This window comes from Oncorhynchus mykiss, chromosome 10 (assembly GCF_013265735.2).
Source record: "Oncorhynchus mykiss isolate Arlee chromosome 10, USDA_OmykA_1.1, whole genome shotgun sequence".
NCBI lineage: Eukaryota > Metazoa > Chordata > Actinopteri > Salmoniformes > Salmonidae > Oncorhynchus > Oncorhynchus mykiss.
This window is the reverse complement of record NC_048574.1, coordinates 73789047-73814162: the sequence shown is the minus strand read 5'-3', so window position 1 is coordinate 73814162 and position 25116 is coordinate 73789047. Positions and strand designations below refer to the sequence as shown.

General features: G+C 40.8%; 1 protein-coding gene across 3 annotated transcripts; it reads left to right on the top strand.

Annotated features, from left to right (window-relative positions):
• Window positions 1–349: 349 nt before the first annotated feature.
• Window positions 350–23289, top strand: LOC110497275 (C-type lectin domain family 4 member E). 3 transcript variants are annotated; one of them, XM_036933938.1, is made up of 7 exons: window positions 350–483; window positions 1213–1313; window positions 21833–21931; window positions 22029–22304; window positions 22441–22565; window positions 22672–22772; window positions 22982–23289. In XM_036933938.1, the coding sequence occupies exons 2-7, from the start codon at window positions 1304–1306 to the stop codon at window positions 23127–23129; spliced, it is 759 nt and encodes a 252-aa protein (XP_036789833.1). In that variant the 5' UTR covers window positions 350–483; window positions 1213–1303; the 3' UTR covers window positions 23130–23289. The 3 variants fall into 3 exon arrangements, with proteins under 3 accessions (XP_036789833.1, XP_036789832.1, XP_036789831.1); XM_036933937.1 differs by lacking the exons at window positions 350–483; window positions 1213–1313 and adding an exon at window positions 17188–17445; XM_036933936.1 differs by lacking the exons at window positions 350–483; window positions 1213–1313 and adding an exon at window positions 17188–17445 and having other exon boundaries at window positions 21818–21931.
• Window positions 23290–25116: the final 1827 nt, after the last annotated feature.

Genomic DNA, 25116 nt, shown 5'->3' with positions numbered 1-25116 from the left:
TTATGTCGATACGCACAACAGGTTTTTTTGTGGAACCACCCATGTATGACGCAGCACTGGTTTTTCTGGTCCTCAGTGACTTTAGCCCTGAGGACACCTTGCATTACAGTTCTAGCACAGGTAAAAGGGGAAACACTGTGTGTCACAAGGGATAAAAAAGGGGAAACACTGTGTGTCACAAGGGGTAAAAACCTGAATCATCCTGTGGGGGCTTCCACACAATTTTGGACCCCCTTGTGGCCACCCTAAATGTGGATTATGAAATCATCATTATCATCACATATCACTACCATTATTTTTTTACATCTGTTATTAGACAGTGGCAACGCGGAACACTAATTTAACCCACAGATTTTCTAGAGGGACGGCTTTAGGCGGAACACAACAGTATCGTACCACATGCATCTGCAATTTTTTTTCTATTCAGAAGTAAGAAATTCCGCAGGAAAATTAGAGTTCAAGCACAAAGAAGGAAATATAGAGGTGAGTAAAATTGTTAAAATGTTGTATTAGTATTAAATGCATTACAGAGGTGTAACGTTAGATTAGCTTATCTTAACCTGGCCGTTTGTTACTTTGTGGCAGTATGAAAAGGGATACAATATATGATCAACTAACTCAGGGTGCTGAGTGTTTTTACTTAAACCACACTCCGTAAAAGCATTGTAATGTAAAACGATTGGATATAAAGGGTAGTTACCTAGCAAGTCAGTTACTTTAAGTCAATTAATTAATAAGCATCATGTCCTTCTTCCAAAGAAAAGACAAGGCAGACAGTGAGACAGAGGTGGAGGTGTGGAGAGCGCAAGAGAGAGCATAGAGCCTGCAGAGAGAGAGCAGGAAGACTTGTCCATTGGAGAGACTGAGAGTGAAGGCATAGTAGAGCAGGAAAGTGAGACAGATGGAGAGACTGAGGCTGAGGTAGAGGCTAAGAGTGAGACACCAACAGAGGTTCCTCGTGCGTCCACAAGCAGTGGACCGTCAGGTTTGTGATGTTGAATAAATCTGTGGTTACTTGTAAAGCAGTGCAATTAGTCAGTTTATATGGTGTGAGTCGGTTTGAAATTAAATGAGTCGGTTTGTGATTGAAATTAATTCTTATTTAACATGCTATTGGGCTTGTGATATAGATATCAAATGGATTTCAGACGTGGCAATGGTATATCTAAAATTACCCAGATACATTTAATTATAGATTTTTTTCTTTGGCAGATATCAGCAAATCCCGGGAGGAAACCACCGGTGCAGCCAATGATGAACATATACCCAAGAACTCTGATGGGAGATCGGAGGAGGAGCTTCAATGCAGCCTGGTACCATATCCATCCCTGGCTTGAATATTCCAATAAATCAGACTCTGTGTTTTGTTACGCCTGCAGGCATTTTAGCCCTCCCAAAGTCTCAGAGACTGTAATTTGATTCACAATTGGGTTTTAACAACTGGAAGAAGGCAACTTACAAAGAGGGGGATTTGCAATTCATGCAAGAGGTCTGAGCAGCACAAACAAGCAAGGATTACATGGAGAGACTATCAGAAAGCTGTACAAAGTAATGAAACACTGGTAAATGCCCTAAACAAGGAACACAACAAATAGGTTCAAGAAAAATCGGGACTATATTAAAACAATAGAAGTACTACTACTTACAGCCACACAAAACATTGCACAAAGAGGACACATAAAGGGAACTTCATGGCAATCCTAGAAATAGCTAAGCATGACACAACTGTGAAAAAAAGGTTGACTTCTATTCATAATGCAAAATATACAAGCAAAGGGATTCAGAATGAGGTTCTGAGTTGTTTGGCCGACATGGTTCGAACAAAAATGATAGAAGAAATGAAAGACAGGGAAGGTCTTTAGCATAATGGCAGACGAAACAAAAGGTGTTTAAAAAAAGGAGCAGATCTCTAGTACTCAGGTATTATTTCAGAGGAGCTGTCCATGAGAGCTTTCTCCACTTTGAATGGGCTGATTGACTAGATTCAGCAGGGCTTACTGACAAAATCATACACGTATTAGACACATGGTCTTGAATACAAAACCAACCTAGTAGGCCAAGGATATGACGGTGCTTCCGTTATGAGTGGCAAGCATTCAGGCGTCCAGGCACGAACAAGCAAAGCCTTTTACATCCACTGCAGTGCACACTCTCTAAACTTAGTTATAGTGGATACAGTCAAAGCTGTCCCTGAGGTCAGACAGTTCTTCTCCTTACTAGAAAGACTTTACGTCTTCAGATCTGGGTCATATGTGCATCAAAAGTGGCTTAGCATACAAAAAGAGATGTACCCAGGTGCACCTAGAGAGCTTCAGAGACTAAGTGACACTCGCTGGTGTCATGATGTTTCCCTCTTTGGGTACAGCGAGCACCATCCCCCTCTCTCTGTCTCCTACAACCAGGCTGCTGTGGTCAGAGAGGTTGTAAATTCCTGGAGGAGATTATCTCCTCATGGCCACAGTATAGAGAGAGAGTGAGTTTCATAGAGAGAACAAAGGAATTTCTTCCACCTCACAGAACTTGAGGTCCGAACAATATTTATGTTCTGGAGAATGTATAAAAGATCTGTGAAGAATCCAGCTACGAACTGGTCCATTTGGTACAATTTTGTGAAACTCATGGGAGACAATACGGCCACATTACCATAATGCTGTTTATACAATAGCCTCAGATATGAGGCTTACATCTAATTGTTGTATAAGATGAATGAGTGAAGATGATATTGTTTGTGATTTTGGACTGTTTAATGAAGGAAACCTCAATTCTCTTTGGAGTTTAACTAAATCAGAGGACCGCCCATGAGCACAGTTATCGTCTGGCGTCCTGGGACAGGCCCTTTTCTGCTCTTCTGAATAAAACCCCCACCTGGGTTTTCTATCACCAGACCAAGCATACCTCAATTACGAGATGGCTAAAGGTTGCAGACCAGCTTACCTCGATAACAAGAGGGCCAAGGTTTGAGTAGAGACCATACACCTGAGTATAAGCTAAGGTTTGAGTCGATTGCTGAATCTTTTAACCACACCACGTGGATAAACTCTTAGACTATCGATTCCGACAGAATGAGAACAAGTCTTTGATATTAATTACTAGTCTGCAGCTAGGAATTCGGTATAATTGAACGCAAAGACCGACAACCGCCGAAACATCTATTCTATAACGACATGAATGAATGTCACTCTGAACTATCCATGCTAACCACGACAGAGAAAGAGTGACAGAGAGAGTGCGGACAAACTCTCCAACAGAAACAAACTTTTCAACAGAGATCCCGACGACACACTGAGCGTAAATATATATTGATTGCAATTGTTCCCGAATGAGTGAGCGTTCATGTGCAAAAGATTAGCATTTCAATTGTTATAATTATCAACTGTGTGTTGTCTTATCTCAGTCGAGACCCCACTTCCCCAAGCTGCGATGCCGGTTTATCCCACTAGGGAAACTCCGCTATCATTTCCTTGTAACTATCTACTGCTTGTTTGTGCATTTCTGTGAATTATTTAGTTAATAAATGATTTTAAGACAATTGATGTATGGATGACTCATAGTGAAGACTGGGTTCACGCAGATAACCAACAATTTACGACGTTTGGAATGAGACTAACGTGAGGTAATGAATACGTCATTAATCAGAAGACTAAGGGATCAGATATTAAAATATCTGAAAGTTATATTAGGAAAATTATAACTTTGTAATCCGAATCATTTCCTTGGTGCCCCGAGTTCCTAGTTAATTACAGTTACATGAATAATAAGTTTAATCACGTAATAATAATTAGAGTTATTTGATAAAGATTCATCTTCAGTTTAATGAAGCCAAAGACACGACATTGGGCATGTCGAAATATGGCTCTACATACTATTATGGATAGATTACCTGCCATTAAGCGAGTCCTGCAAGATATAGTCCAAGAACACAATGGTGACAGATCTGTTGAGGCATGAGGTCTGCTTGCACAGGTAGATTTACAATTCATTATGTGCCTTGTTACACTCAATAACGTGTTTGGAGAAGCAAAATCTCTATCAGATATGCTACATTCTTCATCACTTGACCTGTCAAAGGCTGTTGATTTAGTGCAAACGTTGAATGACTACAGGGATGAGTCATTTTTTGATGACCTATGGAATGGAGTGTTGAACACAGCTGAGCAATGTGATACTGCAATACTCCCCCCTGCAAAACGACCAAAAAGCTAAGCTCTCAATTTAATGGAGACTGTGTACTCAGTACAGTGGGTCAGAGATCAGATTCAGAACAAGAAAAAGGCAGTTTTCGTACAACCCTTTTCTACCCTGTTTTAGATCATATATGAGCTTAACAGAAGGTTCCCTAGCAAAAACTGTGACATAATGAATGGCCTCCAAACTGTAAACACTACAAGTGATGTGTTTCTCAAAGAGAAGTTCCTGTTTCCATTTGCTAGAATGTATGAATACAATATTGAGGACTTGGGGCTTGAACTACATCAGTTCAGAAGAATTTTAGAAAGGAAAATACAGAGTGGCATGCAGAGACCCTCCGGTGTAGTAGAGCTGGCATTATTCATTGAGCCGTATAAAGAAGTTTTCTTTTCGTTTTTTAAACTGTGCAAGTTAGCTGTTTCAATCCCTGTCAGTACTGCTTCTTGTGAACTGAGTTTTTCTGCACTAAAGCTGGTGAAAACGTATCTCAGGACCACAATGTCAGATGACAGATTAAGCAATTTAGGTGTATTATGTATTCAGTCAAGGAGAGCAAAGGCCTGGAGTCTAGATGAATTTGCTGATCTTTTTGCAAAAAAAACACAAAAACCCGGAGAATGCAGTTGATGTGACCTGATACTGAATATATATTGCAAATGAAATTATAATTTGCCTGCTAATGCCTGCAATGCAGTGAAGAAAACGATATGACAACAATAACATCTAATATAACTGGCCCCTCTAACAGTACAACTGGCCCCAGCTTGCCCCCCCCCAATCTGAAATGGTATAGAATCGCCACTGCTCTAACTCTGTGGTCAGTGTTGGTCCACCAGTTGAGTATGGAGAACCTAGAGTATGAACAACACAGAGAATCAGTCTTACACCTTACACTGTGGTCAGTGTTATTAGAGCAGTGGTCAGTGGGGTGCTGTCCACCCATCTCCAGGTCCCCTCAGTAACAGAGTCAGTCAGACCAATCCAGACTCTCTTGTTGAGTTTGAAGAGAATCTCCTGTTGTTGAGGAAGATAAATATATACCTATGTGTTTGGTCATATACTGTATATCCCTATAAAGCCATATCTTCTCTCTCCCTCTCCCTCTCTTTATCCAACTCCCTCTCTCCCTCTCACCTGTTCCTTATCACTGTTTATCATCACCAGGTCTGCTCCTCTCTCCAGACAGTCCTCTCTGCTCTCCTTCCAGGTTTTAGTCTCAGTAGACAGGAAGTACCAACTGGATTCAAACTTCTGTAGCTGGTCTCTCTCTTTAGTCAGGTTGTTGTAACTGGACTGTAGCTGGTCTCTTCAGTCAGGTTGTTGTAACTGGACTGTAGCTGGTCTTTTCAGTCAGGGTGTTGTAACTGGTCTGTAGCTGCTCTCTCTCTGTTGAATTGTGATGACCAATGACTCCATCTGTAAAAGGCAAGAGTTATTCAAACATGTAACGACCAAACCTTTTATGAATAAGCATGATTAAGTAGGCTACTTAAGTCTCAGTGACAACATACTAAACTTACAGTAGACAGACAGGCCTATGATCCCAGCCAGTAGGAGAACACACAGCAGCCCCAGACACACTGCAGCAACTCCAGAGGGTCTCTTCCACCACTGAACATGTACTGAATCACAAATGATTAAAGATCTTTGGTATTGTGTTTTACTGTATCATCCAGGATTGGGACAAATAAAGGTCTAGTACTACAGGGTTATCTGTTTAATGTATTGTGTGTGGAATTTATGTGTATTCCACATCTGCTCCTGAAACACCCTCTACAGCTCATCCTGTGTCCCCTTGACCTGCTGCCACTCCCCCAGTACTCCCTCCCTCTCCCTCTCTCTCTGTGTGTGTTCATGTGTGCGTGTGTGTGTGTGTGTGCGATCTTACCTGAAGCAACAACTCCATCTCTTGTACTGGGTTTGAAGGCTCTTACGTTGGCATATAATTGGCCGTCAATGTCTGTGTTCTTCATTGCATCAGGCTCATCGTCTTCAAATCTATCTGAGATTTCATTGACTCCCTCTGACATCTTAACACACTGGTTGTCAAATACAGTAACTTCTACTTCTAACCTCAACTCTAATATACATCTGTCCTGTGTCTTCTCCCTACACTGTCCTGCGTCTGTGTGACTTAGGGTAATGACATTATTTCTTAAACGGTCAACCACTGTGAAGGGGAAACTGTCAAATCAACACGTCACTGGTCACCACATGACTCCCCCCACTATAGTTTCTAATGGAAATATGTTTTAAATGATTCAGGATAATTGAAGTGATCATATACTGTATTTTTGCAGATTAAAGATTGAACTCAGTGAATTTGCACATAGATCATATAGTATTACTGAGGCTTTGAAACCCCAGCCTTCAAACAGAGGTCACGTTATGGCTTGTACTCTGTGACCGGCCATCAATGGCCATATAAGGGTATTTTGTATGTATGTGTGCTGTCTGTGTGTGAGAGTGTGAAGAGTTATTCAGAGGTGGTGGGGGAAATCTATATCTGCTTCTTTATCAGAGGTGTAAAAGGATAACTTTACGTGCATGTGTGTGTGAGTGTGTGTGTGTGTGCACTGTATCCAACCATCAACATGATAACTACCAGACATCATCACTTAACCATTCATCATGACCATCAACATGATAACTACTAGACATCATCACTTAACCATTCATCATAACAATCAACATGATAACTACTAGACATCATCACTTAACCATTCATCATGACCATCAACATGATAACTACTAGACATCATCACTTAACCATTCATCATGACCATCAACATGATAACTACTAGACATCATCACTTAATCTTTGGGAAAGGTGAAACACTTGCGCCCGGCCTCGACAACATCAGGTGAAATTGCAGAGCGCGAAATTCAAAAATACAACATTCGTAATATTAAACATTCATGAAAATACAAGTGTTATACATTGGTTAAAAGCTTAACTTCTTGTTAATCCAGCCGCTATGTTACATTTCAAAAAGGCTTTACGGCGAAAGCACATCATGCGATTATCTGAGGACAGCGCCCAGCATACAAAAGCATTAACCATGATATCTGACTGTTGTTAACCCTGTAGGTGCTGGTATTAACCATGATATCTGACTGTTTTTAACTCATGTAGGTACTGGTATTAACCATGTTATCTGACTGTTGTTAACATCACCATGACAGCATACTGTAACACATACAGCAGCCTACAGCATACACAACTTCCTCCTTCTCTCTCTCTCTCTCTCTCTCTGTGTCTCAAACCCATGTACATACATGTCGTTTTAGTGTATTAATAAAAGTCTGACTTAATTCCAAACGTTGTAGTTTCCTGTTTAACAGAGTCAACATGAAGTTAGTACATTTGACTTTGTCCACGCTCTGCATGCAGTACATTTCATCATTTCCAATTATAATACCTTATTCTCTCTTGCTACAGATATTTACATGCTCCAATTTAGGCCTGGTGATGACATTCTCAACAGTACCAAACCACCATTACATACACTGTATAGGAAGGAGGTGACTGTATCATCAATCAATGAGTGTAGTAGAGATATCAAAGAATGTTACTTAATAATTTGACAGTCAGCCTTTCTAGTCAAGTTTCATATAAGCACAATATCAAATGCTCATATTTGACTGTTGTTCCCCTATATGGGTTCCAAAAAAGGGAAGTGAAGTTGATCTGTTCAGTGGTTCAACCAGCTGTCACTCAAAACGCCTCAACCAATTAGGTTCATAACGAGAGAGGAGAGCCCTGGTTGTTTCTGTTGTCATCTCATCCTCACTGGTTAAGACTACCCACCCTCAATATCCACTTGGAGCAGTTTGTAGTGTCAAATCTATTGTCTGGACATTATAATGACCCATGTTTGTAGTCCTGGACCTCCTGAACATGTTGATGTATATTTGGGAGTAAACAGATGGTCCAAATCAGCAGAAAGGTGAAAGGAGTCCTGGAAACTCCCTGAATTATGTTGGGGCTTTACATATGATATTTAATATATGTTAACAGCTAGTCTTTGTTATCCACTTCCCCTCTATGATCTATATCTTCCTGGTATGATGGTCATCTTGTCCAGAGTATGAGACATGGAATGGTTTATATTGTGCTGCAGAAAATGCTTTAACACTAATCACTGTAACAATCTCTCACATGCACACAAATACGCACACAATTAGGCAAACGTGTTCTATTTTATGTATTAGCATAGCCACAACTACCCGTGTCATTTTGTTGATACTTCCCTAGAGTTAACACCTACAGCAGTCACACAGACAGAGAAACACAGATGACTCAGAGACAAAGATATCACTTGAAGCAGAGACTTTTGTATAGAGGACTTGCCTCCTGGTGGCCATGTTGGAAGACCACCACATTCATTCTAGAAGCAGATACTTAATGTATAGTAGACCTACATAGAAAGAAACACCCAGGCATTGTTAAAGATGTCAAAGGTCATCTATGTTGAGCCAGATATGAAAAATAAGTTTGACAGAGGTGAGATGGAGGAGAGGATTGTGGATATCTACGTCAGTGCAGACACCCTGAGAGACGGTGAGACCAGCACCAAGAGAGAAGAGACAGCAGACACTGCTCCTAATAATGGACCAGGAGACCAGCACTCTGGTAACACACACACACACACACACACACATAAACATAAATGTATCTTGTATGTTTCCACAGAGCCTGATAGCGCAGGGAAGAGACCATCCCTGGGGCTGCTGTGTGTCTGGGGCTGCTGTGTGTCTGGGGCTGCTGTGTGTCTGGGGCTGCTGTGTGTCTGGGGCTGCTGTGTGTCTGGGGCTGCTGTGTGTTCTACTGGCCTGGGATTTTTATGTTATTTTTTATTATTATGATTTTTATTTGACCTATTATTTGTTTTATTTTATTTAACCTTAAGTCAGTTAAGAACACATTCTTATTTACATTGACGGCCTAGGAACGTGGTTAACTGCCTTGTCCAGGGGATCACAGGCCTGTCTGTCTACTGTCAGTTTGTGTCCACGTTCATTGCTTATCACCTAGTTGTAAGAAGTGCTGGTTACTAGGCCTATTTACTTGTTGCTTTACCTAGTAACTATATGTTTAAACTTTGTAGATAACAGCCATCAAAGATTCTGAGGATAACAGGAACAAGTTGTTCCAGAGTTTATCACTTTATAAGACCAACACAACTGCAGAGAGAGACCAGCTACAGACCAGTTACACCACCCTGTCTGAAGAGAGAGAGACCAGCTACAGACCAGATACAACACCCTGACGAAAGAGAGAGACCAGCTACAGACCAGTTACAACACCCTGTCTGAAGAGAGATACCAGCTACAGACCAGTTACAACACCCTGTCTGAAGAGAGAGTCAGGCTTCAGAATTTGCTTTGTGGTCAGTGAGTTGGTTTTCATACATTTCTTTATTGTAATGTTCATTTGTTCATCAAGTCCAGTGAATCATGGAAAATAAAATGTGATGTTTAATGTATTGTGTATAGATTGTATCAGTGTTGTGTTTTCATCAAACTGAAAAAACTGTTGTTTTGATGGATGTTAGAAGTTTGACTGCAGCTGTTACTTCCTCTTTACTGTGGAGAAAACCTGGGAGGAGAGCAGACAGGACTGTCTGAAGAGAGGAGCTGAGAGTGGGAGAGAGAGGAGGGGTGAGTGAACAGTGAGCTCCAAATGTATTGGAACGGTGACAGATTCTTTGTTGTTTTGCCTCTGTACTCCAACACTTTGGATTTGAAATGACACATGAGGTTAAAGTGCAGACTGACAGCTTTCATTTTAAGGTATTTTCACCCATATCAGGTGAACCGTTTAGAAATGACAGCACTTTTTATACATATTCCCGCCATTTTAGGGGACCAATATAATTGTGACAAATTCACTTATATGTATATTAAAGTAGTCAAAAGTTTAGTATTTGATCCCCATATTCCTAGCACACAATGATTACATCAAGCTTGTGACTCTACAAACTTGTTGTATGAATTTGCTGTTATCTTTGGTTGTGTTTCAGATTATTTTTGTGCCTAATATAAATTAATGGTAAATAATGTAGTGTGTAATTTTGGATTCACTTTTATTGTAAATAAGAATATAATGTGTTTCTAACCACTTCTACATACAGTGGGGAGAACAAGTATTTGATACACTGCCGATTCTGCAGGTTTTCCTACTTACAAAGCATGTAGAGGTCTGTCATTTTCATCATAGGTAAACTTCAACTGTGAAAGACGGAATCTAAAAAATCCAGAAAATTACACTGCATGATTTTTAAGTAATTAATTAGCATTTTATTGCATGACATAAGTATTTGATCACCTACCAACCAGTAAGAATTCTGGCTCTCACAGACCTGTTAGTTTTTCTTTAAGAAGCCCTCCTGTTCTCCACTCATTACCTGTATTAACTGCACCTGTGTCGATGAAGATGTATCGGCATCGAGTAATTGTCTCTGGCCCCCTCCCAGTTAGGGGGAGTGATGAGCTCTACAGCAGTCTCACAACTCAATTGCTGGTTGAAAACTGTTTTCTGCCCCTCCCAAAAGATAGAATTTGTAGATAATTGGCCCTCTTTCTGCGGCTCACCCACAAACAGGACCAAGCCTGACCTGCTGAGGAGTGACGGACTCCATCCTAGCTGGAGGGGTGCTCTCATCTTATCTACCAACATAGACAGGGCTCTAACTCCAATGAAATAGGGTGCAGGCCAGGCAGCAGGCTGTTAGCCAGCCTGCCAGCTTAGTGGAGTCTGCTACTAGCACAGTCAGTGTAGTCAGCTCAGCTATCACCATTGAGACCGTGTCTGTGCCTCGACCTACGTTGGGCAAAACTAAACATGGCGGTGTTTGCCTTAGCAATCTCACTAGGATAAAGACCTCCTCCATTCCTGTCATTATTGAAAGAGATCGTAACACCTCACATCTCAAAATAGGGCTACTTAATGTTAGATCCCTTAATTCAAAGGCAATTATAGTCAATGAACTAATCACTGATCATAATCTTGATGTGATTGGCCTGACTGAAACATGGCTTAAGCCTGATGAATTTACTGTGTTAAATGAGGCCTCACCTCCTGGCTACACTAGAGACCATATCCACTGTGCATCCCGCAAAGGCGGAGGTGTTGCTAACATTTACGATAGCAAATTTAAATTTACAAAAAAAAATGACGTTTTCGTCTTTTTAGCTTCTAGTCATGAAATCTATGCAGCCTACTCAATCACTTTTTATAGCTACTGTTTACAGGCCTCCTGGGCCATATACAGCGTTCCTCATTGAGTTCCCTGAATTCCTATCGGACCTTGTAGTCATATCAGATACTATTCAAAGTTTTGGTGACTTTAAAATTCACATGGAAAAGTCCACAGACCCACTCCAAAAGGCTTTCGGAGCCATCATCAACTCAGTGGGTTTTGTCCAACATGTCTTTGGACCTACTCACTGTCAGAGTCATACTTTGGACCTAGTTTTGTCCCATGCAATAAATGTTGTGGATCTTAATGTTTTTCCTCATAATCCTGGACTATCAGACCATCATTTTATTACGTTTGCAATTCCAACAAATAATCTGCTCAGACCCCAACCAAAGAGCATCAAAAGTCGTGCTATAAACTTGGAAAGACAGTACCATGCAGTATCGAAGAGCCCTCACTGCTGCTCGATCATCCTATTTTTCCAACTTAATTGAGGAAAATAAGAACAATCCGAATGTACTTTTTGGTACTGTAGCAAAGATAACTAAAAAGCAGCATTCCCCAAGTGAGGATGGCTTTCACTTCAGCAGTAACAAATTCATGAACTTCTTTGAGGAAAAGATCATGATTATTAGAAAGCAAATTACGGACTCCTCTGTAAATCTGCGTATTCCTTCAAAGCAAAGTTGTCCTGAGTCTGCACAACTCTGCCAGGACATAGGATCAAGAGAGACACTCAAGTGTTTTAGTACTATATCTCTTGACCCAATGATGAAAATAATCATGGCCTCTAAACCTTCAAGCTGCATACTGGACCCTATTCCAACTAAACTACTGAAAAGAGCTGCTTCCTGTGCTTGGCCCTCCTATGTTGAACATTAATAAATAGCTGTCTATCCACCGGATGTGTTCCAAACTCACTAAAAGTGGCAGTAATAAAGCCTCTCTTGAAAAAGCCAAACCTTGACCCAGAAAATATAAAAAACTATCGGCCTATATCGAATCTTCCATTCCTCTCAAAAATGTTGCACAGCAACTCACTGCCTTCCTGAAGACAAACAATGTATACGAAATGCTTCAGTCTGGTTTAAGACCCCATCATAGCACTGAGACTGCACATGTGAAGGCGGTAAATGACCTTTTAACTGTTTGAGTGTAGGGGGCAGTATTTTCGTTTTTGGCTTAAAAACGTACCCATTTGAAACTGCCTATTTCTCAGCCGCATAAACTAGAATATGCATATAATTGTCAGATTAGGATAGAAAACACTCTAAAGTTTCCAAAACGGTCAAAATATTATCTGTGAGTATAACAGAACTGATATTGCAGGAAAATTAGGAAAATCCAATCAGGAAGTGCTTCTTATTTTGAAACCTCTCTGTTCCTATGCATGCCTATCATCTATTTAAAGGGATATTAACCAGATTCCTTTTTCTATGGCTTCCCTAAGGTGTCCACAGTCTTTAGACATAGTTTCGGGCTTTTATTTTGAAAAATGGGCGTGAAAGATCGCATTGCATAAGTTGATAGGTGGGGACTCTCAGAGTGAGTTTTGCACAAAAGAGTAAAGCGGCCAATGTTCCTGCTGGTGTTATTGAAAAACCTACACACCCGTTTGATATATTATCGAATATATATTTTAAAAACTAACTGAGGATTGATTGTAAAAAACGTTAGACATGTTTCTGTGGACATTACGGATATTATTTGCGTTGTCGTGACCGCTCTTTCCTGTGGATTTCTGAACATAACGCGACAAACAAACGGAGGTATTTTGGATATGGAAATAATCTTAATGGAACAAAAGGAACATTTGTTGTGTAACTGGGAGTCTCGTGAGTGAAAACATCCGAAGATCATCAAAGGTAAACGATTAATTTGATTGTTTTTCTGATTTGTGACCAAGCTACCTGATGCTAAGTGTACATAATGTTATAATCTGCTATCGATAAATTTACACAAACGCTTGGATTGCTTTAGCTGTAAAAGCATATTTTCAAATTCTGAGACGACAGGTGGATTAACAAAAGGCTAAACTGTGTTTTGCAATATTGCACTTGTGATTTCATGAATATGAATATTTTTTTGTAATATTATTTGACTGTGGCGCTATGCTATTCAGCGGTTGCTGATGACAATTATCCCGCTACCGGGATGTGTAGCGTCAACAAGTTAATGGCATCAGACCGAGGCTCTGCATCTCTCCTCGTGCTCCTAGACCTTAGTGCTGCTTTTGATACCATCAATCACCACATTCTTTTGGTAGGATTGGAAACCCAAATTGGTCTACACGGACAAGTTCTGTCCTGGTTTAGAGCTTATCTGTCGGAAAGATATCAGTTTGTCTCTGTGAATGGTTTGTCCTCTGAGAAATCAACTGTAAATGTCGGTGTTCCTCAAGGTTCCGTTTTAGGACCGCTATTGTTTTCACTATATATTTTACCTCTTGGGGATGTTATTCGAAAACATAATGTTAACTTTCAATGCTATGCGGATGACACACAGCTGTACATTTCAATGAAAAATGGTGAAGCCCCAAAATTGCCCTTGCTAGGAGCATGTGTTTCAGACATAAGGAAGTGGATGGCTGTCACACTGTCTAGAGCAAAAACCTATTCTTCTGATTATTTTAGGTTAAGATATACAGTGGGGAGAAGAAGTATTTGATACACTGCCAATTTTGCAGGTTTCCCTACTTATAAAGCATGTAGAGGTCTGTAATTTTTATCATAGGTACACTTCAACTGTGAGAGACGGAATCTAAAACAAAAATCCAAAAACTCACATTGTATGATTTCTAAGTAAATAATTAGCATTTTATTGCATGACATAAGTATTTGATACATCAGAAAAGCAGAACTTAATATTTGGTTCAGAAACCTTTGTTTGCAATTACAAAGATCATACATTTCCTGTAGTTCTTGACCAGGTTTGCAGAAGGGATTTTGGCCCACTCCTCCATACAGACCTTCTCCAGATCCTTCAGGTTTCGTGGCTGTCGCTGGGCAATATAGACTTTCAGCTCCCTCCAAATATTTTCTGTTGGGTTCAGGTCTGGAGACTGGCTAGGCCACTCCAGGACCTTGAGATGCTTCTTACGGAGCCACTCCTTAGTTGCCCTGGCTGTGTTTTGGGTCGTTGTCATGCTGGAAGACCCAGCCACAACCCATCTTCAATGCCCTTACTGAGGGAAGGAGGTTGTAGGCCAAGATCTTGCGATACATGGCCCCATCCATTCTCCCTTCAATACGGTGCAGTTGTCCTGTCCCCTTTGCAGAAAAGCATCCCCAAAGAATGATGTTTCCACCTCCATGCTTCACGGTTAGGATGGTGTTCTTGGGGTTGTACTCATCCTTCTTCTTCCTCCAAACACAGTGAGTGGAGTTTAGACCAAAAAGCTCTTTTTTGTCTCATCAGACCACATGACCTTCTCCCACTCCTCCTCTGGATCATTCAGATGGTCATTGGCAAACTTCAGACGGGCCTGGACATGCACTGGCTTGAGCAGGGGGACCTTGCGTGCTCTGCAGGATTTTAATCTATGACGGCGTAGTGTGTTACTAATGGTTTTCATTGAGACTGTGGTCCCAGCTCTCTTCAGGTCATTGACCAGGTCCTGCCGTGTAGTTCTGGACTGATCCCTCACCTTCCTCATGATCAATGATGCCCCACGAGGTGAGATCTTGCATGGAGCCCCAGACCGAGGGTGATTGACCGCCATCTTGAACTTCTTCCATTTTCTAATAATTGCGACAACAGTTGTTGCCTTCTCACCAAGCTGCTTGCCTATTGTCCTGTAGCCCATCCCAGCATTGTGCAGGTCTACAATTTTATCCCTGATGTCCTTACACAGCTCTCTGGTCTTGGCTTTTGTGGAGAGGTTGGAGTCTGTTTGAGTGTCTTTTATACAGGTAACGAGTTCAAACAGGTGCAGTTAATACCGGTAATGAGTGGAGAACAGGAGGGCTTCTTAAAGAAAAACTAACAGGTCTGTGAGAGCCGGAATTCTTACTGGTTGGTAGGTGATCAAATACTTATGTCATGCAATAAAATGCAAATTAATTACTTAAAAATCATACAATGTGATTTTCTGGATTCTTGTTTTAGATTCCATCTCTCACAGTTGAAGTGTACATATGATAAAAATTACATTAATTATTTCTTCTTTTCTTGCTTTGTAAGTAGGAAAACCTGCAAAATTAGCAGTGTATCAAATACTTGTTCTACCCACTGTATGTCCCAGTCTCTGCGTCTCTCTGTCTGCTCCATCTGCTCCATCTCCCCTCCCTCCAGGTGACAGATCACCCTTGTCCAACTGCCCGGCCGACTTCAGTGCCCCTTATCAGCAGCACTCTCACCGACGGTGTCAACTGGACTGTTTTCCCTATGCCAGGGAAACGGGACCCTCAACACTTCTACGGCGGTGGGCCCCAGGGCCGAGAACGTGACCCGGGTGGCTTGCAGCTGGACAGGGTGTGTGTCTCTCTATCCCAGGGCCCAGATTCCCAATATCTATCTAATACCGGCTAAGTCCATCGTTATTACCATAGGATCCTAATGTTCTAAGATTAACTTAGTCTTAATATTCTTTTGGGAAACCAGACCCAGGTCACCAACACTACCTGTAGTTAGTACTACATCCACCCAGGTCTGTCACCAACGACTACAGCTGTACCTGTAGTTAGTACTACATCCACCCAGGTCTCTGTCACCAACACTACAGCTGTATCTGTAGTTAGTACTACATCCACCCACGTCTCTGTCACCATCACTACAGCTGCACCTGTAGTTAGTACTACATCCACCCAGGTCTCACAACACTACAACACTACAGCTGTACCTGTTTATTTTATTTTACCTTTATTTAACTAGGCAAGTCAGTTAAGAACAAATTCTTATTGTCAATGACGGCCTGTTCAGGGGCAGAACGACAGATTTGTCAGCCCTTGTCAGCTCAGGGGTTTGAACTTGCAACCTTCCGGTTACTAGTCCAACGCTCCAACCACTAGGCCGCCCCCTAACCTGTAGGACTCTGTCCCTGTATCTAAGGGTCTGTGTGATGCTTTCTCTCCTCCTGTGGAATAGAGTAGAGCTATAGAGTTGTATAATAGTTCATGTAGGTAGATGTCATGTGGAACAGTGGAATCAGTGCAGAGAGAGTTGTGTCATTAGATGTAACCAATATGTTATGGGTGGAAATATCAACTTTTTATAATAAATCATGTGGAGGCTATTTATTCTTCTTTCATTTCCCTTAAATCTGAAACTATAGAGATATTGTCAGATCTTCTGCTTTTTCATTCTGAGTAATTCTTCACAGTCAGCATAGATAGAGCATAGACCCCATTGGTCATTGGTGGCCAGTCACAACACAGGGGGAAGTTTCCCCTAGGTACAGATTTAGGATCAGGTTTCCCTCCCCCAATCTTAACCTTAACCATTTGTGGTGGAAATTTGAAACAGACCTAATATCAGCGTCTAGGGGCAACTTCCCCCTACAACACTGGTCACAGAGTGAGAGCCATAATGTGGTCTCCATTTGAAGGCTATGAGTGCTGTAAACTCAGTTAGGATATATGTAGTGTACAGTGTATATGTCAATTAACAGGAACCCAATTTACTTCAGCAGATCCAAAATTGTGATCCTTTGAATTCACACATACACCATATAGCACAATATATAGTCATACAGTGTAGTTTATTATCAAATTAAGGTTGGTGCAAGTCACGTGTTGGCCAGTGTTGTGTCGATTTCACAATTTATCATCCACTGTGGTAGACTGATAAAGAGTTTCACTACCATAAATCACACAGACGCAGGACAGTGCAGGAAGACGACACAGCTATAGATGTATATTAGAGTTGAGGTTAGAAGTAGAAGTTACTGTATTTGATCACAAGTGTGTTAAGATGTCAGAGGGAGTCTATGAAATCCCAGACGGATTTGAAGACGATGAGCCTGATACCATGAAGAACACAGACATTGATGGCCAAATATATGCCAACGTAAGAGCCTTCAAGCCCAGTCCAAGAGATGGAGTTGTTGCTTCAGGTAAGATGGCATGAACACACACACACACACACATACACACACACAGGCTACACACTACACACTAAACAGGTGAGATTGCCAGTACCTAAGCAACACAGAGATCCAGACAGTCAGACACTGTAATACAAATATCCTCCTCAAATATAGACATAGTCCTATGTTTTTACAGCTTTAAAGACACTCTCTAAGATGAGCATACCATTATCAACACATGTTTTTTCTCTCTCTCTTTCCATTACATTTTCAAATGCAAATAGTACGTGGCTTCTATAATACATCTACAGTTCTCATGCAATGACATCCATGAGTCAAAACATACATTTTTAGGAACGTGATTGGAAACTCTCTCTCTCTCTGTGTTTTTCTGGTAGTCTAGTAATTACTATGCTGATAAAGTCCTTCAGTATGTCCTGTAACTCGCCACTGTGTATTTCCAACCTAGTCTCAAAACATTTAGTATTATTCTGTACGTAAATCAGAGACACTGCATTATAATATGATATATTACCTTTCATATGGTATGTATCAATTTGTGGATGCCCATCAACCATGTTGTATGATATGTTACAAATGATAATGTGTATGATATGTTACGAATTTGCAAAAACATACAATATGTTACGTACGTCCTAACCATATGAATTCTACTAACATTAGCTATCTGGTAGTAATTACTATGCTGATCGTTGGATACAGTGATACGGAAGAGAGGAAATAGGAGGAGAGGAGATCGGAGGAGGGGAGAGAGGAGATACTAGTAGATATGAGGAGGTGAGGAGATAGGTGGAGAGGAGATATTAATTGAGATAGAGCCTTAGTGTCAGAGACAGAGGAGGAAGAAGAAAATTAATAGAATGAGGAAGAGAGAAAAAATAAGACAAATAATCATTCTTTTTAGATTTAGAGGAGAGTATGTAGACATACTGTAATCTCTAAAATTATTCTTCATTAGTTTTATTGGAAAAATGTCATGTGATTTTCCCAAAAAAAGTGGGCCCAATTATTAACCTATTTTTTTAATTTTATTTTACCTTTATTTAACTAGGCAAGTCAGTTAAGAACAAATTCTTATTTTCAATGATGGTGTAACTGCCTTGTACAGGGGCAGAACGACAGATTTTGTACCTTGTCGGCTCAGGGATTTGATCTTGCAACCTTTCCGGTTACTAATCCAATGCTCTAACCACTAGGCTACGCTGCCACCCCACCTATGCTCATCACTTTAATAATAAGAATAACAAAGCACAGATTAATAAATTAAGGAACAATGTTCTTTAAAACTTCTTATGGCTGCAATCCCGTTAACGGGATCAATATGACAACAGCCAGTGAAAGTGCAGGGCGCCAAATTCAAACAACAGAAATCTCATAATTAAAATTCCTCAAGCATCCAAGTATTTCACACCATTTTAAAAGATACACTTCTTGTTAATCCCACCACAGTGTCCGATTTCAAAAAGGCTTTACAACGAAAGCACCACACGATTATGTTAGGTCACCACAAAATCACAGAAAAACACAGCCATTTTTCCAGCCAACAACAGGAGTCACAAAAAGCAGAAATAGAGATAAAATTAATCACTAACCTTTGATGATCTTCATCAGATGACACTCATAGGATTTCATGTTAAACAATACTTATATGTTTTGTTCGATAAAGTTCATATTTATATCCATAAACCTCAGTTTACATTGGCGCCATATTCAGAAACGCCTCCAAAATATCTGGAGAAACTGCTGAGAGCCACATCAAATAACAGAAATACTCATCATAAACTTTGATGAAAGATACATGTTTTACATAGAATTAAAGATACACTTATTCTTAATGCAACCGCTGTGTCAGATTTTGTGTTCAAAAAGCTTTTGGGCAAAAGCACAATATTCAATAATCTGAGAACAGCGTTCAGCCACATACCTTTCAAATTGTGCATTCAACAAAACTCATAAATAGCATTATAAATCTTCACTTACCTTTGCTGATCTTCGTCGGAATGCACTCCCAGGACTCCCACTTCCACAAGAAATGTTTGTTTTGTTCGTTACGTCCAAATAGCTATTTTTGTTAGCGTGTTTGGTAAACAAATCCAAAGTCAGGAAGCGCGTTCACTAAAGCAGACGAAATGTCAAGAAGTTCCGTAACGGTCAGTAGAAACATGTCAAACGATGTATTGAATCAATCTTTATGATGTTTTTAACATAAATCTTCAATAATGTTCCAACCAGAGAATTCCATTGTCTTCAGAAGTGCAATGGATGAGAGCTCCCTCTCATGTGAACGCGCATGGTCAGAGCATGGTCAGCTCATGATAGACCTTACTCATTCCAGTCTCCTTCGGCCCCACTTCACAGTAGAAGCATCAGACAAGGTTCTACAGACTGTTGACATCGAGTGGAAGCCGTAGGAAGTGCAAACTGACCCATATCCCACTGTGTATTCAATAGGTGATGAGTTGAAAACCTACAAACCTTAGATTTGCCACTTTCTGGTTGGATTTTGTTCCTGGGTTTTAGCCTGCCATATGAGTTCTGTTATACTCACAGACGTCATTCAAACAGTTTTAGGCACCTTTTCATCCAAGCTACTCAATACTGCCCCTGCAGCAATAAGAAGTTTTAACAAGGTCTACCAGCTTCCTGATTAAATGTGATTAAATACATTAAACAGTGTTACCTGGACCCACACAGATGGCAGAACATTACTTAGAGGAAACTCACTCACACAAAATCAATGCTAATAGCAGGTGAGAATGACTCACAACCTTCACTGTTCAAGGGACAACGTGTAGGTTACCAACGGCAACACAATGCACCAAGCACCAGTGGACCTGTCTGCTACATACCCACACACTCATCATGGTGTCTATCTGCTGTTGTGTCTCTTTCTGGAGGTTGTTGTCTTCTCAAACCACTGTACGGTCTCAGGTGTGAAGTCCTCCCTACACCTACAACACTGTACGTTTTCAGACACAGCAGACTGTTAATGTAAAGCAGCTGTTTAACAGGATACAGTATATCACAGAATATACTGTCCATTGTACTGTGTGTAGATCCATAAAGTACCAAAGTATATTTTAAGGGGTCAATTAGAATTAGCCTTTATATGGAGGATATTTATGCTAATGTGGACAGGAAGAGCTGTGAACAGGATACTGTGAACAGGAGCACAGATAAACAACCTGAATCTCAGAACACTGGTAAGTACACAGTAGTCATAGAGACACACATGGAAGTTTAAACTAATGGTTCTTATCCTTCCACTTGCCGCATAAACAATTGTGCCTATGTTAATGTGATGAGTTTGGCCAATGCCCCATGCTCCAAGACTTCAAAAGTCAACTGAGTAAAATAAACTGTAACAAACAGATTATTACATATTCAAAAACGGAATACAATGTGTCTTCCAAATATAGGTCTTACTTCACAAGGGAACGCTTTGGAATTGATATACTTGCGTAAAAGGATACATAAATGCTACATCTCATAAATGAAACATTGTTCCTTTAAGACTAGAGGTTAAATGTTCTGAAATGTTCGAGGCTCTGTATTTTAGGATGTATACTAACTGCTGAAACATTACTTTTCATGTTCAAAAAGTCCAATGCAAATCTCCACTGTGTATTTCCATCTGGTCTCATTGCATTTTTTATTATTATGCACGTAAATCCGAGTCTCTCCATTTAGTGTAATATGTTTCATATGATATGTATCAATTTGTGGATGTCCATGTGTCACGGCCGTGGAATGAAGAGGACCAAAGCGCAGCGTGGTGATCGTACATATTCCTTTTATTTAGGATGACGCCGACAAAAACAATAACCAATACAAAACAACCGTGAAGCTATGTGCCACAAACAAAGTTAACTTCCCACAAGGAAAGGAGGGAAAAGGGCTATTTAAGTATGGTTCCCAATCAGAGACAACGATAGACAGCTGTCCCTGATTGAGAACCATACCCGGCCAAAACATAGAAATACAAAACAAAAACATGGAATGCCCACCCCTAATCACACCCTGACCAAACCAAATAGAGACAGTAAAAGGTTATCTAAGGTCAGGATGTGACACCATGATCCATTTTGTATGTTACAAATGAATATTTCTATGATGTTACGATTTACATTTTGTATGACGTGTTACGAATTACAATTTGTATATGTTACAAATGTCTTAAACATATGAATTCTACTACTATTAGCCAGCTGGATACCGTTAGCAAGGCTAGGGGTTAACTGTAACTGGCCACTATATTTCCTGTTAATGTGAGAAGTTGTATCTTTAACAACCACAAGTCCCCCTCAACAGGAAGAGAGATGGGGTGAGAAAACATCACTTTAAAAGTGTTATTGTGTCTAATTGATGCTATGTACAGTACCTGTGTCCACAGAGCCTGATAGCTCAGGGAAGAGATCCTTCAGAGTTGCTGCAGTGTGTCTGGGGCTGCTGTGTGTTCTACTGGCTGGGATCATAGGCCTGTCTGTCTACTGTAAGTCTGAAGTTATAATTCCTACAATTCACCAGCATTCACCTACAATTCACCAGATTATCTATTTAATTGATACACTTTGTTGTTGTTATAACAGATGGTGGGGTCTCTAAGAGCTTCTTAGCCTATAAGACCAACTCATCTGCAGCGATAGAACAGCTACAGACCAGCAACAACAACCTGACTAAAGAGAGAGACCAGATACAGACCAGTTACAACACCCTGACTAAAGAGAGAGACCAGATACAGACCAGTTACAGCACCCTGACTAAAGAGAGAGACCAGCTACAGACCAGTTACAACACCATGACTAAAGAGAGAGACAAGCTACAGACTGAGAGAAATTTTCTTAGCGGGAGGCTTACCAATCTCAGTGAGTAAACCTACAGTAATAAATTATCATTAATACCACACAACTTATCATCAGTCTGTGTTCTTTCAATAAGTGTCCAGTGTGATAAATTGAAGGAAATGCGTATGTCATCAATACATTCAAACCTGTCCTGAAGGCTGGCAGAAGTTTGAATCCAGTTGGTACTTCCTGTCTACTGAGTCTAAAACCTGGAAGGAGAGCAGAAAGGACTGTCTGGAGAGAGGAGCAGACCTGGTGATGATAAACAGTGATAAGGAACAGGTGAGAGGGAGAGGGAATGGGAGAGGAAATGGGAGAGGGAATGGGTGTGCAGCGGGTAGATATGATCAAACATATACATCTGCTAATTTATCTTTCTCAACAACAGACATTTCTCTTCAACCTCAAGAAGAGAGTCTGGATTGGTCTGACTGACTCTGTTAAGGAGGGGACCTGGAAATGGGTGGACGGCACCCCACTGACCACAAGGTGAGAGATGATAACTAATCTATTAATAAGGCTCCATTCAACATGTTTCTATGCAGGTTACTGATATTGATGATAGCAGTCAACGCAGTTAACTATAAGATGTCAACATATTATTTAGTATTATGATGTTGTAACTGTGATGTCTGACTGTTTTTAACCATGTAGGTACTGGTATTAACCATGATATCTGACGGTTTTTAACCCTGTAGGTACTGGTATTCCAAACAGCCTGATAATGCAGGCCCTAATGGGGACGAGGACTGTGCTGAGATACACAAAGACCAGAGTCCTCTAAAGGCATGGAATGACATGTCATGTGACAGCAAACTCAACTGGATTTGTGAGAAAGTGGTTTAACATCACCATGACAACATGCTGTAACACATACAGTAGCCTTCAGTGCACAGAACTTCCTCCTCTGTCTCTGTCTCTCTCTCTCTCTTTGTCTCAAACTCAGGCACACAAATGTTGTATTTATTTGTATTAGTATATTAATAAAAGTCCTACTTGTTTCCTGACATTGTAGCTTCCTGTTTACCAGAGTCAACATGAAGATAGTACATCAGAATCTGCAATATGGGTCACAAAAGAGGGGAGTTAAGTTGTTATTTTCAGTGGTTCAACGAACTCCTCGACCAATCAGGTTCATTTAGAGAGAACAGAGCTGCGTCCGTTTCTGTTGTCATCTCATCCTCACTGGTGAAGACTACCCATCCTCAATATCCACTTGGAGCAGTTTGTAGTCTCAAATCTATTGTATGGACATTATAATGACCCATGTTTGTAGTTCTGGACCTCCTGAACATGTTGATGTATATTTGGGAGTAAACAGAGGGTCCAAATCAGCAGAAAGGTGAAAGGAAGGAGGAGTTCTGGAAACTCTCTGAATTATCTTGGGACTGTTACATATGATATTTAATATATGTTAACATCTAGTCTTTGTTCTCCACTTCCCCTCTATGATCTATATCTTCCTGGTATGATAGTGTCCTGTCCATCATCACAAATAGCAAGTCCCATTCCCTGGGCAGGAGGACTGTGTTGAGAAATACTCTGGACAAGATGAACATGTAGAGACATGAAATGGTTTATATTGTGCTGCAGAAAATAGTTTAACAATAACCATTGTAACAATCTCTCTCATGCACACAAGTACACACACAAGTATGCAAACGTGTTATATTAGCATAGTCACAACTACCCGTGTCATTTTGTTGAGTTAACACCTACAGCAGTCATACAGACAGAGACACACAGATGACAGATATAACTAGAAGCAGAGACTTAATGTAACATAATTCTATGTTTTATTTTGTTAACTAGGCCAGTCAATTAAGAACAAATTCTTATTTACAATGACCGCCTACCTCAGCCAAATCCTAACCGGGACGACACTGGGACAATTGTGCACCACCCTATGGGACTCCCAATTACAGAGTGTTGTGATACAGCCTGGATTTGAACCAGGGTCAGTAGGGACACCTCCAGCACTTACATGCAGTGCCCTAGACCGCAGCACCACTCAGGAGCACATTCCAGAAGCAGAGACTTAATGTATAGTAGACCTACATAGAAAAAAAGACTCAGACATTGTTAAAGTTGTCAAAGGCCATCTATCCTGAGCCAGATATGAACAAGAATGTCAACTTGGACAGAAGTGAGATGAAGGAGAGGATTGTTAATATATCTACGTCAGTGCAGACACCCTGAGAGACGATGAGACCAGCACCAAGAGAGAAGAGACAGCAGACACTGCTCCTAATGATGGACCAGGAGACCAGCACCAAGAGAGAAGAGACAGCAGACACTGCTCCTAATGATGGACCAGGAGACCAGCACCAAGAGAGAAGAGACAGTAGACACTGCTCCTAATGATGGACCAGGAGACCAGCACCAAGAGAGAAGAGACAGCAGACACTGCTCCTAATAATGGACCAGGAGACCAGCACCAAGAGAGAAGAGACAGCAGACACTGCTCCTAATGATGGACCAGGACACCAGCACAAAGAGAGAAGAGACAGCAGACACTGCTCCTAATAATGGACCAGGAGACCAGCACCAAGAGAGAAGAGACAGAGGACACTGCTCCTAATGATGGACCAGGAGACCAGCACCAAGAGAGAAGAGACAGCAGACACTGCTCCTAATAATGGACCAGGAGACCAGCACCAAGAGAGAAGAGACAGCAGACACTGCTCCTAATAATAGACCAGGAGACCAGCACCCTGGTAACACACACACATTCACATAACATACTAAAAAGGTAAGAGACTACTGCTCTATAATAACACTGACCACCCCAAGGTAAGAGACTACTGCTGTAATAACACTGACCACCCCAAGG